Source organism: Scyliorhinus torazame, chromosome 4 (assembly GCF_047496885.1).
Source record: "Scyliorhinus torazame isolate Kashiwa2021f chromosome 4, sScyTor2.1, whole genome shotgun sequence".
Lineage (NCBI taxonomy): Eukaryota > Metazoa > Chordata > Chondrichthyes > Carcharhiniformes > Scyliorhinidae > Scyliorhinus > Scyliorhinus torazame.
The window spans coordinates 173,760,424-173,778,613 of NC_092710.1; the positions used below are offsets into that span (position 1 = coordinate 173,760,424).

Here is an 18,190-nt window from a genome sequence, read left to right on the forward strand (position 1 = left end):
ATTTACCCCCATCAAAGTTCTAAGAAAACCGTGTATTTCATTGTCAGGGCAAGTGTTATCATCAAAGAACAGTATTGTTCTCCACTTGGAGAACAAAAGTGTACAAAACTTATAGCAAAATGCATTTTAAAAGGCTGTAAGTGTAGATCCAGCTTCATTTTCTTTTGGAATTGGCAGATTCATCCAGCAAAAGTTGGAACGCGCTACACCTGCAGAACGCCAGATGGTTTTCAGTGAGATCCTGCAAGCAGCCTATCAACTGATGACTGACGTGTTTGGAAATTATGTCATTCAGAAATTCTTTGAGGTAACTATTTTTTGTCATATATTACAAAAATTGGTGGTGTTGCGGACAGAGGGGGGGTTACTTTGAACAGCACGCCTCTCACCAGCACTCCTCTCACCATCCATCTGTAATCAGAAAGGTATTTTGATTTGTTTCCCTCTTTATAAGTGATGGCGTAGTTCCTAACCAATCAAGTCTTTCATAGAATTTACAGTTCAGAAGGGGGCCATCGAGTCAGCACCGGCTCTTGGAAAGAGCACCCTACTTAAGCCCACACCTCCATCCTATCCCCATTACGCAGCAGCCCTATCTAATCTAAGGGCAATTTAGCATGGCCAATCCACCTAACCTTCACATCTTTGGACTGTGGGAGGAAACCGGAGCGGAGAAAATCCATGCAGATACGGGGAGAATGTGCAGACTCCACACAGACAGTGACCCAAGTGGAAATCGAACCTGGGACCGTGGTGCTGTGAAGTCATAGTGCTAACCACTATGCTACCATGCTGCCTCTTTGTGTGATCCAGGTTTTTATTGACAACCTAGAAAGATGATCTAAAATAAGGGTTAATTTATTGCACACATTCAAACCACAGAGGAGAGTCACAACGTCACCTCAGATAGTAAAGAGAGAGCTAGAAAAAGGTCTTGCAGTACAGAGACTGCGGAGAAACTCTGGAAAAAGTAAATATTGGTTCATGTGAGTTCCGGAATCAAAATTCAATGAGGTATTCCTACACCGAGGTCAGCGGACTAAAAACCAATGTCATAGAATTCACTTTTTGGGTCGTGTGGACTTCGCAAGATAGGCATGCAGAGATTAATCAGTTTTGTAGGCGATAGCATAGAACTTCCAACAGAAGCAATATAGATGGGGCCAGGGATTCAAAGATTCTAGCATTTCTCATCATTGAGAGTACTATCACCAACCAAGAATAGCAACTGCTCAAAAAGTCCTACCGGTTTTTCAGGCCCTCCAAGGGGAGGCTATATAAATGTGGCCTTGTCAACATTACCTATGTGCACCTTGTTCTCAGTACATGGCAGCCATTTCACTGCTAAAATTAGGTTCAGCCTAATTAGAAACCCTACCCCTGCTACCGTAAATGGCAGGCTAACAAGTTTGTGCCTTTTTAAGTGGCAAACGAAGCACATGGGTGAGGTGCACTTGCAGGGTGGGGTGGACGATGCGCTTTCCGTTGTGGCAGCTGCTTTGCATCAAAGCTGTGAGTGTCCACTGTGAGGGACTAAGACCTCACTACATATGCTCATCGCTATTTCTAAATTTTTAAAACTGAAAAAAGACGTTGAAAATGGTTAAACCTGTTTCTGTCCGTGATTCCAGAACATGTATAGCAGCTGATTAATAGATCACTTAATGAATTTACAAATTCTTCAACTGTTAAATTGGCAAATATGCAGTATTAGTAGGGGCTTTTCCTTACTAATGCTGCAAGTATACCTTCCATATTTTTGAGTTAAAAGTATATTTGTGCTCCATGTATAATTCATGTACTTTTTAAGTTCTTGCTGTAAAGTATGGCGTGAGTGGCATAATTGTTTGTAAAATGTATAGAGGATTATTCCATTATTATTTCTAAAATTACTTCAGTTTGTCCAGTATGTTCTGGATCAACTTCTAAGGCTTTAACACACGCAAAGAAAATAGTGAAGTTTGAGGGCAAGAGGACTGATTTGCCTTAAATCCTCCTCCGCTCTTCTCTTTTCACCCCCCACACACACACACACACTCCAGAGCCCAGTGCATAGCCGTGTTCGATTAACACTCAGAAGCTACTTGTCTTAAAATTATTTGTTTGTATGTTTGAATCAACCGTTGCCTAACTCTGGCTCATGGTCTTTCATAGTATCATAGAATCCCTGCAGTGCAGAAGGAAGCCATTTGGCCCATCGAGTCTGGACCAGCCCTTGAAAGGAGCACCCTACTTAAACCCATGCCTCCACCCTATTCCTGTAACCCAGTACCCCACCTAACTTTTGGACACTAAGAGACAATTTAGCATGGCGAATTCACCTTTTCTGAACATCTTTGGACTATGGGAGGAAACCAGAGCATCCAGAGGAAACTGAGGCAGACACAGGAGGAAGTGCAAACCCCACACAGACAGTCACCCAAGGCCGAAATTGAACCCGGGTCCCTGGAGCTGTGAGGCAACAGTGTTAACCACCGGGCAACCACTTGTGGCTGTGGAGCAGTACTGAGAGATATGGGAGAGTTTCACGTCCCATGGTATTAACTTAATTGTCCATTGCTGAGGCAGGAATCAATTCAGACGCCTGAATCAAGAGCAGTGGCACTATCGCATAGGCACAAAATATTGTTACCTTTGAGATGTTGAATCCATATTTGTACATTTCAGTTTGAATTGAGATTTATAGTTTTGTTTTAATATTTTCAGTTTGGAAGCATGGATCAGAAGCTAGCTTTAGCTCAACGCATACGTGGCCATGTTTTACCCTTGGCTCTACAGATGTATGGTTGCCGTGTTATTCAGAAAGCATTAGAATCCATATCAGCAGACCAGCAGGTAATTGTAAGTTTGAACAGATTTTTTCTAATATAAGTTAATTGTTGGTAGAAACCTGAATAAATCATTGCAGAAATATTATTGTTTCAAGATTTTTCCAATGAATTAGATTTGTAGTTTTTAATAGTCCTTTTCTCAATGCAGAATGATATGGTAAAGGAGCTCGATGGTCACGTTTTAAAATGTGTTAAGGACCAAAATGGAAACCATGTTGTTCAGAAGTGCATAGAGTGTGTGCAACCTCAATCTCTTCAGTTCATTATTGATGCTTTTAAAGGGCAGGTAAGCAGTTTTATTTTTGTTGCTTTGTGACACGTGGGGCCAATTTTAAAAGCAAGTAAAACTACATCAAATTCAAAGTTATTTCATGCATGGCTCCAAAATGATTTCAAATGTGCAATTGTATAAATAAGAATTGTTCGCTGTTAACAAGTTGAATAATACAAATTCCTTTTGTACTTCACTATTGTACCTTGCCCCAGGTATTTGAGCTGTGAAATAAAATAATGGCATGTGAAGTGACTAGATATCCTTATTTGAGAGGCAATATCAGAAGAATCAAAAAAAACGTTTTGAAAACATCTCATCCTGGATGACCAGGATAGACAGTAAGATGAAGCATAACAATGCAGTGTAGGACAGATGTCAGGTTAATAATACCAAGTGAGAACCAGGTTGAATATAAGAAATTCAGAGGGAAAGTGAAAAAATAATCAGGAAAGTAAAGTATGAGAAGAGACGGGTAGCATAAAAGAAAATCCCAAATTCTTCCATAGGCATATAAATAATAGGATTGAATGAAGAGGGGTGGGGCTGATTTGGGACCAAAATTCAGATTCCGCATAGAGGAAGTGGGCACGGCTGAGGTACTAAATGAGTACTTTCTTTCTAGCATACCATGGAAGAAGATGCTGCCCAAGTCTTGGTGAAAGAGGAGGTAGGTGAGATACTCGATGGGCTAAAAAGTGATGATGGAGGTATGAGAAAGGCTAGATGCACTTAAGTTGATTAATCATCAGGACTGGCAGAGTTGCATGTGAGGATGCTGAGGGAAGTAAGGTTGAAGGTTACAGAGGTACTGACCACAATCTTCAACTCCTCCTTGAATATGGGGAGAGTGCCAGAGGACTGGGTGAATTCCAAATGTTGCATCCTTATTCAAAAAAAGGATGGCAAGGATAAACGCAGCAACTAGTCAATCTGTTTAACCTTGATGGTGGGAAAGGCTTTATAGACATTAATCCAGGACAAAATTTAAAAAGAAGTGCGGATTAATTATGGAAAGCCAGCACAGATTTATTAAAGGCAAATTGTGGTTAACTAACTAGATTGAGTTTTTTTATAAGGTAACAGACAGTTGATGTGTGTATGGACTTACAAAAAATAATTTTGTAGTGCAACTAAATTTAAGCCCATAAAATAAAAGAGAAAGTGTCGGCATTGATACAAAGTTGGCTAGGTGACCTGGTGGTGGACAGTTGAATTTCCGATGAAATGAAAATCACTTGTCACAAGTAGGTTTCAAATGAAGTTACTGTGAAAATCCCCTTGTCGCCACATTCCGGCGCCTGTTCGGGGAGGCTGGTATGGGAATTGAACCTTGCTGCTGGCCTGTTTTGGTCTGCTTTCAAAGCCAGCGATTTAGCACTGTGCTAAACCAGCCCCTATGGTGCGAAGTGTACACTGAGGTTCCCCAGGGGGTGGTGCTAGAATCACTGCTTTTCTCAATCTCTATTAATGACCTAGACCTGGGTATATAGGGCACAATTTATGGCACAATATGGCACTTGTGAACTATGAGGAGTGTAGTAATTAACTCAAAAAGAAATATGCTGGTGTAATGGGCAGATGCATGTCAGTTAAAATTTAATGCAGAGAAGTATGAAGTGGTACATTTTGGTAGGGAGAATGACTAAAAGCAATATAAAATAGGGGATCAACAGAGAGACCTGGAGGTATACATGCACAAATCATTGAAGGTGGCAGGGAAGGTTAAGAAAGTAGTTAAAAAGACATGAAGGATTGTTGGCTTTATAAATAGAGGCATAGAGTATAAAAGCAAAGTTGTCCTGCAGAACCTTTATAAAACTCTGGTTTAGCCTCAACTGGAGTATTATGCCCAATTCTGGGCACTGCACTTTAGGAAGGATTTGTGAAGGATTTAGAGAGTGCATAAAGGGTTTGCGAGAATGGCTCCAGGGATGAGGGACGTCAGTTAAGAAAGGTCGGGGTTACTCTAAAAGAAGAGAAGATTGAGGGGAATTTGATAGAGGTGTTCAAAATCATGAATGGCCTACACAGAGTTGGTGGCAAAAACTGTTCCCATTGGCAGAAGAGTTGAGAACCAGAGGATACTGATTTAAAGTGATTGGTGAACAAACGGTAGCAGGAAAACGTTTTGATGCAGTGAGTGGTTAGGATCTGGAATGCATGAAAGAGTGTGGCAGTGGCAGGTTCAATCGTGGCTTTCAAAACGAAATTGGGTAGGCGTCTGATATTTGCATTGCTACGAGGAAAGGGCAGGGAAGTGGACTAGCCATGTTCTTACAGAGAGCTGACATTGACAAAATGGGCTGAATGGCCTCCTGTGCTTAATGATTCTGAGATTAGGTTAACTTTACTCATGCGGACAAATTTTTCAAAACCATTGTTCCAGTTAGGAATCATAACTCATGAATGCAGGTACAGCAAGTAATTAGGAAAGCTAATAGAATCTTATCATTTATTGTGAGGGGAATTGAATATAAAAGTAGGAAGGTTATTTTTGTCATGCAGGGAGAGACCACATCTGGAGTACTGTGTAGAGTATTGGTTGTCTTATTTAAGGAAGGCTAGATTTGTATCCGCTGGGGTTTAATAGAAGAGATGATTTGATTGAAACATACAAGACGGTGAGGGGTCTTGACAAGATCAATGTGGAAAGGATGTTTCCCAGAGGCCACTATTGAAAAATAAAGGGGTAGCCCATTTAGGACAGCGATAAAGAGATTTTTTTTCTCTGAGGGTTGAGAGTTTTTGGAACTCTTCTTCAAAAGGCAGCGGAAGCAGAGTTTTTGAATATTTTTAAGGCAAAGGTTGATAGATTTTTGATGAGCATGGCAGAGGAAGATTATTGGGGTAGGCAGGAATGTGGAGTTGAGATTGCAATCAGATCAGCCATAATCTCAGTGCAGCAGGCTCAACTGGCTTTGTGGCCTACTCCTCCTAATTCATCTGCTCTAGCAAGCGTCACATTGCGAGCCTGACTGATCATCTTAAATTGTTAGTGTAATTGTTAGCACTCTCAGGATCGTTCAGCAAGTGCTGTCCAATAATGGAATCATATCTAATGTTGGGGGACATTATGTTCTGAATTTTGCAAACACGGCTGGTTGAATAAGGTCAGTATTCTGCTTATTGCGAGCAGCCAAAGGGAGATGTTGATTCCTTGGTATGATTCAACAAGTTTGCGTAGGATTTATATAGGCACCTGAAACACAACTAAATTGAACTGAAAGTCGGTAGTAGTGACATGTTTATCCTTTATGATCTAAATTGATTCTCTATAGTCCATGCAGATCAGATTTGCAATGCAAATGCCTTGTTTCCCATAATGTTCAAAGTGATAAGCTAGCTGTATAAAGCATTATTTGAACAGTAATCTAATCAAGAAATACTGTATAGGTCGCTTTAAAAACCTTGCATGTGAAGGTTTATTTGTGATTTCCAAGTTTTATCTACAGATGTTTTGTATATAACTTTGATTTTGTATTTGCTGTTTTTAAGATTAATTTAACCTAGTAAGATGCAGTAAAGCGATTAAAAATTGTGAAGATACTCATTTATTCCACATGAATAAAATATAAGGAATATAAATTCCTTTCTTCTATTCAAATATTGTGCAATATGTTTAAACAAATTGATCAGCCTATTGAAACAAATGGAATAACCTTGGTAATGAGCATCCCAATTCTGCTCTCATCGGCAGCAGCTTCTCTTTATTTACTGTTATAAAAATGGTTCAGAGGGTAGCACGGTGGCGCAGTGGGTTAGCTCTGCTGCCTCACGGCGCCGAGGTCCCAGGTTCGATCCCGGCTCTGGGTCACTCTCCGTGTGGAGTTTGCACATTCGCCCCGTGTTTGCGTGGGTTTCGCCCCCACAACCCAAAGATATGCAGGCTTGGTGGATTGGTCACGCTAAATTACCCCTTAATTGGAAAAAATTGAATTGGGTACTTTAATTATTATTTTTTTTTAAATAAATAAAAATGGTTCATGACTTTTAACAAACTACCTCCTTTTAATTTTCTTTGCTCTAAGAGAAACAACCCCAGCTTCTCCAGTCTGTCCACATAACCAAAGTCTGTTTGCGTGTTGGTAAATAAGTTTTGCACCTTCTCTAAGACTTTGACATCCTTTCTAAAATGTGGTGCCCAGAATTTACACACTATTATAGCTGAGACCAAACCAATGTTTTAAGTGGCTCCATTGGTAGTAGTCTCATCTCTGAGTTATGAGATTGTAAGTCAAAGTCTCATTCCAAGACAGTATGGGTGGAAAATAAAGGCTGGCACTCCAGATGCCAGATGGAGTGCTGTACTGTCTTTCGGATGAGACAAAAAGCCAAGGCCCTGTTTGCCCTCTAGATCCCATTGTACTATTTTAAAGAAGAGCAGAGGAGATATCCCGGGTGTCCTGACCAATATTTTCATTATGACATTGCTGTTTGCGGGAGCTTGCTATCGTTGCTCTGTTTCGGTCCCAACAGCGTCGCCAATACTGTGGGTAGTTCTATTTATCTTAGTGAACCACAAGCCTTCCCTTATATCGATCAAATGACCACACAACCAGTTAGTTCAAAAGATGGTTTATTTACATACACAAGAGCTATCTCAATATGCAACACAATATCTACTACGAGTTAAACTACACCTATTGGCTACAATAACCTATACTTAACTTCAGGGCGACCGGCACTGTGCAAATGGATACGGTCTTTATCTGGATTTCACTTGGCTGGTTCGAAGAAAGTGGCTCTGTTTCTGCTGGGCTCAGCCGTCAGGTAGCGACCATTGGTCTTGAACTTGGCTGGCTGTTCCTGCTACAATTGGGTTGGCACAGGCCGGATCCAAAAGAGACAGAACACATGGCTGTGTCCTCTTTTATCCCTCTGGGATTTCGCGCTCTTTGGGGCAGTCCTTAACCTTGGACCCAATAGTTCGACAGGGCTCTGATCACTGTCTTCGATTTCGGCCAATAAAGGGGCGGCTGGGGGGGTCCTTATCGGTCATTGACCTTGGCAGTTGTGCCTTCTGAGTAAGGGGAGTGGCGCCGATCAGTCTGTGGCTGTACCGGTTGCTTGATTGGAGTTCTATTGTCCTGGGAAAATGGGCCATTAAAATGCAAACGAGTGGGGGTTTCGATCAGGTCTGGTTACCTGTGTTTTCGATACACATAGGCTGTGTATCTGTCTGAGTCCTGGGCTTCCATAATTCCCATGGTCCTTTGCAGGTGGCCATCTTAGATGGCTACTCTATAATGGCAGCTCTATTCCTACATTACAAAAGTTGCTACACCTCAAAAGTACTTGCACGTGGCATTTTGTGAACCTGCTAAATAATTGCACATCTGTTTTTTTTCAGGTTTCGCATTTATTTCCTTTTGTACCCTGTTCCTCTATTAATAAAGTCAAGGATCCCATATGAACAGCCTTCTCGGCTTGTCCTGTCATTTTCAAACAATGTGTATTGTTACGACACCCTGGGCGAGTACGCGGTCAATTCCAGTCCCACAGGCCCTCCGAGTCCCAAAGCAAGTAAATTAAGGAAGTGAATTAACCAATGACTCATCTAAAGTTTCTGAGATCTTTGGCCCTTGACTAATCCAATGACATACAGGCACCAGATTTATAAGTAAAACACAAAAAACTGTTTGTTTATGACAACAATTGTGATAAGTCATGCAATAATTATAAGAAAATATCGACTAATCTATTTATTACTTCCCCTTTTACCATCCCATCCTCTACCTAAACACATACAAAGCTGACCCACAGGAAAAAGGGGTAAAATGATAGGGATTAAAATGGAAGAAAAAGAGATGAGCGTCTTTGTTGCTGATATTGAATTTGTTGTAGCCAGCTATCTTCCCAGGATGCAGATTGTTGAAGCCACCAGTTGGATTGCTAACAAAGTCTTCTGGCTGGAACATTTAGGCAGGACTCTCAGGCTGTGGGATCCCCTCTGGGGAGTCACTTTAACTTTTATTAACCTGGGACTTCACACGGAAGATCCACCTCAGGTCTGTTTAATTCTGACTTGCTTCCACCTCCACCAGATTAACCATCAGCATCACTGAGATAAGACTAGAGTTCTCATGAGAGTTTAAAATGGGTTTTCCAAGAACCTACCCTGTCTGCAGCTGGTGCTGAACTGGATTTCCCTGCAGATTAAACTGGCTGTGCAGAGAGAAAGGTCTTTTCTTTAGGTCTTTAAAGAGAGATCAGAGCTGTAGCCGTCTAGTTTCATGATTAAAACAAAAACTGAAAGTGCAAACACAGCCTCATCAAGTAAGGAACATTCCAGAATGATCAGCATCGAGCGTCAGTTGAGATCCGGGGAAATAAAGTAGTCCATTGGCTGATAGCCGAGTCCATCAAGAGGTGACATCACTGATGTCAGAGCAACAGCTTAGCCTGCTGAGAGATTAGTTTTTGAGATGACGTCCATCTTAAAGGTACAGGTCCCAATAATTGTCCAAATACAAAAATTAGAAAAGCCAAAAAGAACAAAAATTACAAAGGAAAACAAGTGACCGACAGGATGCACAAGAAGATCCTTACGGTGTGTACAGGCCAAATTGTTTCTGCATCCCTTTTAACATTTACCATTCAGCTTATATTGCCTCATCATTATTCCTACCAAAATGTATCGCGAACACCTCTCCACATTACATATATTTTCTTCATATTAATGCCCATTTCACAAATCTGTATCATCTGAAATTTCAAATTATGCTTGGTGTACCCAAATCCAGGTTATTAATGCACATCAAAAATAATCTTTTATTAGCGTCACTAGTAGGCTTACATTAACACTGCAATGAAGTTACTGTGAAAATCCCCTAGTTGCCACACTACGACACCTGTTCGGGTACACTGAGGGAGAATTCGGAATGTCCAATTCACCTAACAAGCACGTTTTTCGGGACTTGTGGGAGGAAACCCACACAGACACGAGAAGAACGTGCAGAGTCCGCACAGAAAGGGACCTAAGCCGGAAATCAAACCCAGGTCCCTAGTGCTGTGAAGCAGCAGTGCTAACCACTGCTACCACGCTGCCCTTCAGAGCAGTGGCGAACGCCACTGTGTATCATCGTCCAGTCTGAAAATCAGCAGTATCTTTTGTCTCTTAGACAATGTTGCACCTATGCTGCCACAGTCTCTTTAGTCCTGCAGACTTTAATTTTGCTAACAAGTCCAGGTACACAACATCAACCACAGTATCCATTTTAACACTATCACAGAACTGGATCATGTTTTTAAGGCACAGTTTAATTTTCACACATTCATCCTGATAGACATATCTTATTAAATGCCAATTAGTTTTGTCCCATAGTATTGTCTGTAGGCGTTTTCCCAGCACTAGCATTAGACTGAGAGGCTTGTAATTGCCAGGTTTATCCATCACCCCCTTTTCTTAACTTAAGTGTAACACTTACAATCCTCCAGCCACTTGGCACAACCCCCATCTTCCAAGGAGGATTGGATGGGAGAAGATTGGAAAATTGTGGCCAAAGCCTCTGGGATTTCTACACATACTTCCCTCACTAACCTAAGATACATCACATCTGGCCCAAGTAACCTTTCTCATTCGAAGACTGCAAACTTTTTAAATACCTCTATCTGTGACTGAAATAATAAATTCAAAAGCAACTGTTTGCCTTGCCGATGAAGTTCTAACAGCATAGGATTTACATGATGTCAGGTTGGATGAATTGGCAGAACTGCACTTTAATGATAATGTCAAATTTCAGGCAACACTGGTTTAATATGGAATTGAGACAGTTTAAGAAATAGTATTTCACATACAACATTCAAAGTAAAGATACTAATATCGAGAAACTTTATAAATCAACATAGTAAATGCTGGAAATATTCAGCTGGTCTTGCTGCATCTGAATACATAAGCAGAGTTAACGTTTCAGGTCAATGATCTTTCATCATTGTCTCCCTGAATTAATGCTGTACTGGATTTCTTTTTCTTTTGTAAAACTCTTGGGTTTTTTTCTCACAATAAAGCCGTGTTTCCTCAGCACCTGATAATTATTTTGTGATAAATTCCAGATCTTTGTGTTATCAACTCATCCTTATGGTTGTCGAGTTATTCAGCGTATTTTGGAGCACTGCACACCTGAGCAAACTCTTCCGATCCTAGAGGAATTGCATCAGCACACTGAGCAATTAGTACAGGTAAGGAGCGCAGATAACAAATGAGCACAAAGAATGCATGAATCCATTCAAATCTATATCTTTCATTATAGACAAACAGACAAAATAATCAAATTCTTTTTCTTTTACATGGGACTCTGAGATCCTCACCAATGATTTGAGATCACATTCTACAGTTCTGTCCATTTAGAATCACTGGGTAATGATAGCAAAATAAGTTAAAATCTATTCTAATTTTTCCAGGATTTTTATTAGCGGTTTTTAGTCAGTTCTGATGATCACATTCTTCAATTCTAATCATTTATCCATTTTAAAAGCAGCAAACCCATGGCCTTGTTTATAGGTATATGAGTACTTTATAGGATTTGTGCCATTTGCATTATGATATATGCAGTAAACTGGACACATCTGTATTTAGGAAAGGGAAACTAGTATTTTGCACTTTCTAACAACATGCACTACTTATAATCACCACCGACATCATACATCCATTGTCTTTAATTGCAAACTGTCTGCTTACCTGTGCAGAGTACTCACCGTGACACGATGCCAGTCATCTTTTAAGAAACAAAGTAAGTAATTTTTAAAAAAGGAAAGTATGCTATATACAGTACTTAAAGCAGATGCTCAGTAATGACTCGCAAGCGTTTATGCACTTCATTTGTTTTGACTTGGACGTGCAATTGTGGCACTGGTATTTATCCATTTTCATTTTTAACTCTGGACAGGTTCTGCTTATTCGTTTCTGGGCCCCACACTCTTTAGTAACTGGGGAAATGCAAAAATGAATTGTGCAGTTTTGTTATACAAATGAAAAGATGCAAAGCAAGGAAATTAATATTGTAAGATTATTAAGCAGAATTCTGAGAAAAACAAACAAAGGAAATTGAGGAAGAAGATTAGATAAATTACAAAGAGAAAAATAGGAAGAATATTCTAATAGATACATCCTAAAATATTGCAAATAAAGCTTCCTGCTAAATATTAGATATGAATTTAGTTTTGAAAAATGAAAATTTGAGACTTCGAGTGTCATACAATTCTTGCCAATCAATTATAAAAATTGATTTGCAAACAAATGAAAATGACAGGCAGGAAAAGATCTGGAATATCGTGATTAGACACATTAGATTTCAAACTCCTGCAAGCATAAAACAGAGAAATTCAGATCCAGTCAGGGATTTAAAAAAACAACCTCTGGAATATTCCCCTCTGACTTTTGCAGACATTTGAAACTGCTCTTGGAGATTTCCATTGACTACGTGAATATTATCTATTAACTCCACTTATCTTTGCCCCAACAATTAATGGGTTCAGCTCCCTCTTGAAGCTATACGTAGTCAGCACAGAAAATAAGCCAATACTTTTCTGAGGCTCACAATCTGAGAATAGGAAAGCTACCTACCAGCTAGTCTATCCCTACTCTTGTATAGATAAAATATGTGTTCCCTGGTCCTCCACAATCTATCACTAACCATGCATTCCAGCCCTTTCACTATTTTGTATACATCATATGTGGTCACTTCTAAGATTATGCTGTTCTAAAATAAATAGATGGCACTTTAAGGCTATCTGAGTCTTTAAGCTAGGAATCGTTCTTGTAGCTCTCTTTTTAACCTTTTCCAAGACTAATGTATCACAAAAAAACAGTCACAATGCTTGAGGTGCATCTAACCAATGACCTATATTATAGTAGAATACTGTCCTCTAATTTGTACATGTACAAAGTGCATTCATACACAAATAGCAAGCAAATCTATATTAAAAAAATAACCTAATACAAGAAAATTGACCTGAATTTATTTCTAAAGTTTAATTTTCTTTGTTTAATTAGGACCAATATGGAAATTATGTCATCCAGCATGTTTTGGAGCATGGGCGTCCTGAAGATAAGAGTAAGATTGTTGCTGAGCTAAGGGGAAAGGTTCTTGCTCTAAGTCAGCATAAATTTGCCAGGTATAAGAATTTGCATTTCATGTTTAAAAGTGTACTTCTATACTAAGTAATATTCATTCCCATAAAAATATTTCCTTCTACTTTATTTTACTGAAGATGCATTTAATTAAGTAACACTGTTCTTGAACCAAAGATGTGAACAAATACATATGATCAGAAATAATGTTATTACAAACTTGCAGACAACCATAGTACGGTCATATTGTAAGTGTATCTTAAGTCTATCATTAAAACTTTCTCCCTTTCCCTCCCACCATTTGCCAGAAATTATTTTTTTCCTGATTTTTCTTTTCTCTATTCTGCAAGCCACAAAATTTGAATATAAAATTCCTTCAGCTTAGGATACTGATTAGACTTGTTTTGTGGATTTTATTTAGTAATGTTGTTGAAAAGTGTGTCACCCATGCCTCTCGTGCTGAACGTGCTTTACTGATTGATGAGATTTGCTGCCAGAATGATGGCCCCCACAGTGCCTTATATACAATGATGAAAGATCAATATGCCAACTATGTGGTTCAAAAAATGATTGATGTAGCGGAACCTGCTCAGCGTAAGATTATCATGCACAAGGTATATTTTATTGATATTTTTGCACAACTTTGAAATTAGTTGCTATTTAATATAGAAAACCAAATGGCTAAAGTGTTCAGTGCTGTTAGCATAAGGAGTTCATTATTTTATTACTACTGTCTGGGGAAAGGAGACTGCAATTTAAACCATGTAGCTGCTTATTTGAAGATGTAATTGCTTAAATTGTGTTCATATGTGTAGAATGAACAAGCTTTGCAGATCACAAAAGATCTTCAAAGGCCAAAACTCACTTCCTTTTCTAACTATATTTTACTTTCTTATGGCTATGTTAATTTCCATTTACTAATCTTTGTTTAAAAAAAAAAGATGCGAGTATAAACTTGCAGACAAATTTCTGCTAAAATATGCAACTGAGAAATAAAGACTCTTGAATTTTACAGTGGGCACTGATCTTTAATACAGATTACAACCATGAAATGCTTGAGCCAATTTTATAGAAATGTCTGAGATGTTTTTGTTTTTTTTGTTTGTACACAGATTCGACCTCATATTACAACCCTTAGGAAATATACTTATGGAAAACACATCTTGGCCAAACTGGAGAAGTATTACATGAAAAACAGCACTGACCTGGGGTCAATTGGAGGACCATCAAATGGGATGTTGTAAATTTAAGTGAAGCACACAGAAGAACTGTTGAAAACTGTTCTGTTTAAATATTGTGTGCCAAGCCAGATAAACTTTAAAACACAACTTAACTTCTAATTATTACATCCTCTCTTTTTTTTCTTAACTGAATTGTGTATTTTACCAGTCAACCCAACTTCAACTCCTAAATGTGTCCCGAGTTTGTGTGCATTTTGTTTCTCCTTAAAGTACCTCTGTTGGAGATTTATTGAAAAAACTAGGTAAAGTGCATAATATATGAACGAAAAACAATAGTATCAAACTAACTCTTGTGTGTTTTGTAAATTAAATCTTGAAAAATTATTTGGTAGAGAGAAGAGGTTTAAGTTGTCTGTTATATGAACTACTTTAAATTCTAATTGCGATAGGTACTTGCTGCATAACAAAGTTCTCGGACCCAGTAGAATCGGGGGAGATTCCATTAATCAAATAACAGAACTTGTATAAAGTTAAGTTGTGTTTCAGCAAGTTACTTTTTGACAACAATATTTAAATAGCACAACAGATATGGTATGTTGAAATATATAATTCAGGGAAGGCTTAAATTACAGGCTGATATGTAATGTAACTCCTGATGTTTACTATGGAGATGTCCATACTCAATAGGTTTTATTTTTTGAGATAAACACTGCCCTGCTTTTCTATTTCAGTGATGTATAGAAGTATTGTACATACGTATGTATTTAACCATTGTACAAGGGGGCAGTAAGGAATCATGATGGTACACATACCTAAATTGTCAAATTGTCTGAAAAGTTTTTTTTTTGCTAGATCTGGCTTTTCAGTCTATTTTGCAAAGAGATGAGAGGATTTGTTTGGTGGATTTATTTTTACCTTCCCAGTTTAAAGATTTGGCAATCTTGGGGCAGATTTGAAAATTAAGGGGCCAATGAATGGTAAGCTTGATAGCTCACCATAACGCATGCAAAAACTAATGGAATAGACTTTGTTTTACTTATAAATATGTAGTGTATATGTGTAGAATTTTCAATTTATAGGTGTAAGTTTACAGTTTGAAAAAATGAAATTTATTGTTTTAGTGTTTAACCACATGCTTGGCTAACTTAGTAATGCATAGTTTGGTTGTACAGTTGTACATTTGTAAACCTGATGCTGTAAATGTTAAAATGTCTTTTACCCTTCAGAAAACAACTAACTCACTTCTCTGCCCTAGCATAGTGTTGTATAATGTAAATTTCTTTGAATCAAGATTTTTTTTTAAATTGTATCTTTATATGGCTTAAGAATTAAACTTGCATTCTTTTATCTATTAGGACAGTATGTTTTGTTTATAATCGCAACTGTTAAAATTCTGTTAATATGGTAATTTTTGAATATTTTACAAGTGTAATGTTGTACAAGTAAATGTTGTTCATAGTCAAATTGAAAAGTTTGAACTAAAACATCTAGTTACCATGGAAACTTTCCATCTCTTAAAAGTGGCATGATAATATTTGTACAGAAGAATACTGCATTTTGGAATTGTCTACCTACATGTAAGTGGAAGTATGTATGATATTGTCAGTTTTTCATTTGAACATAAGGTTGTAACACTACATATAAATGATGTACATTTTACAGGAGGCCTTGTGTACATTTCCTGATGACATTTTGCAGGCAGAATTGTGACCATATGTGTATAATTGATAGTTATTTGTATTCTTTGCCTCTGGAAATATTTTGAAATATGCTTTGTATATTCAGTTTCTGAAAGATAAAAGATTGTGCTTTATGTTTTGATGATCCTTGAAAGTCAGTATTTTGTATTAACAGAATAGCTTGTGGATTTGGAACAATCTGGAATTATTTATCTTGAGTCCTTTGGATGTGATGGCCTTAGCATTCAAGAGATAAAAAGTTGTTTTTATTAGGGCTGTGCAGTCAGATTTTTTTTAAATGAACTAAAGCATCAGTGAACTTAAATTATTCAATGTTAAAACTTTAATATTTTGTAATTATTTTATACTATTAATTTGTGCAGTCCTTTTTTCTATCACAACATCTAGATTTTTCAATATGATATCGTTAAGCTGTACTATGGCACTTCGTTGGCTAGTTTTCAAACTGCTTTGCATTATTTAACTTTTCCAAGAGCTGCAAAAAGTGCATCATCAGGAAAGAGCATTTTGGCCATGTTTAAATGACTGGCTGTTGGCCTACTTGCTGAAAGCCAGTAGGTTTGTTTCGGCACAGCCCTAGTTTCCATGGCAACTATTTATTTGTTGTGTAAAGGAGGACACTTTGTGTGATTGTTCTCTGGTTTTAGCTTGGGAAGCAGGAGTCTGGGTGAAAGTGCAGATCAAGAATTTAAAATTAGCATTGATAACAAATGGAACAAAACCACTAGGCATTTTACTGATATTTCTTCTAACATGGATTGTTGATGGACCATTTTTATCTTGTGTTTAATCAGGTCTGCCACCTGGCTCCCTGGCAGTTAAGATGGAGTAATGTTATATTCATTTAATTGTATATGTTGTATAAAAACAGAAAAAAATGTGAATAACATATGAAATAAACCTGTTGTGTTTTCTGTAGGAAAATATGCCTTTTAATCATTTAATTATATATTTTATATTGTGTTTTATTAATCACTAACAATGTGGAAGTATCTGCCTGCAATTTAAATTGAACGTTTCTCGTTTCCATCAGATGGATTTTGAATAATGGAACTTAACAAATTTGGCTCCACATTTTTTCTCCTGCAACCTGGGTGTCAGTGTGTGTAGATAGAGAAACCTATAAAATCCTCAGAGGGCCTGACTGGGTAGATGCTGGGAGGATGTTTCTCTTGGCTGGAAGCCTCAAGCTTAGAAGTCTATTTTCAGGATAGAGGATCTGCTATCAGTGATGGGTATGAGAAATGTCTTCACTCAGAGTTGTGAACCTTTGGAATTCTCCACCTCAGGCTGGATGCTTTAGTCATTAAATATGTTCAAGACTGAGAGCAATGGATTTGAGGGATATTTAGATCTGGCAGGAAAGTGGAACTGAGGCTGATCAGCTATTGAATTTCAGAGCAAGTTCAAAGGGCTTATATATAGCTTAATCCTGCTACTTCTGACAGCACTGACTATGTTTCAAAGTGAAAGTTCAGCAAATGTGGGGGGAATAAAACCAGAAAAAAATAGATTTAAAATCATGTCAGATTAAAGAAACAGTAAATAGTTTCAGAATGTGAGTAACATTAGTAAAATTAAATAATTTAATCAAGTAATCTTGCATTCTTTTCAGCAGGAATACCCAATTGAAATTAGTCTTAAGTGCCATTCATAAATATTGTATGATGGAAGTAACAATTGTTCAGAGATGAGAGATTTCTGCCATTTGGCAGAATTCCGACTTTTGGAAAACTGAATTTTTTTTAAAAAATGTTTTCATATTCGCTTTCTCTTGGCCCCAAATCTTGGCAGTGTTTATCAAGGCAGGGGGTTGGCAGGTGGAGGGGGAGCAGAGGAACCCTAGTCATGGTGGAGTTTGACAGGGCGGGAGGAACAATGGGGTCAGAGTCACGGAGGTCTTCAGCCGCCCAGAGGAGTTGGGAAGTAGGGCTACTGAGTGAGTGGGAGGAGGAGCTTAGAGTGAAGAATGTTGGAAGAGGAGAGCTGATTCCAATTTGTATGTGAGATGGAAGAGGGACTTCACAGAGTCTTATGGAGAACGTGACTTCTTTAACTGAAGGGATGTGGGCATCTCTAGTTAGGTCAGCATTTATTGATCATCCCTAGTTGCCTTTCAAAAGGTAGGTGAGCTG

General features: G+C 38.2%; 1 protein-coding gene across 4 annotated transcripts in view; it reads left to right on the forward strand.

Moving 5' to 3' along the window:
- The window catches only part of LOC140410600 (pumilio homolog 2-like), a 178,300-nt gene extending 161,321 nt beyond the window's left edge, over window positions 1-16,979 (forward strand). For 2 of the 4 annotated variants that reach the window (XM_072498884.1, XM_072498887.1), the window contains 7 exons: window positions 178-307; window positions 2,707-2,841; window positions 2,980-3,117; window positions 11,158-11,283; window positions 13,097-13,218; window positions 13,596-13,788; window positions 14,287-16,979. In XM_072498884.1, the coding sequence (XP_072354985.1) occupies window positions 178-307; window positions 2,707-2,841; window positions 2,980-3,117; window positions 11,158-11,283; window positions 13,097-13,218; window positions 13,596-13,788; window positions 14,287-14,418 (976 nt within the window). In that variant the 3' untranslated portion in view covers window positions 14,419-16,979. Of the gene's footprint in view, window positions 1-177; window positions 308-2,706; window positions 2,842-2,979; window positions 3,118-11,157; window positions 11,284-11,790; window positions 11,835-13,096; window positions 13,219-13,595; window positions 13,789-14,286 lie in introns of those variants that run through there. The other 2 variants (XM_072498885.1, XM_072498886.1) reach the window with 2 other exon arrangements.
- Window positions 16,980-18,190: the final 1,211 nt, after the last annotated feature.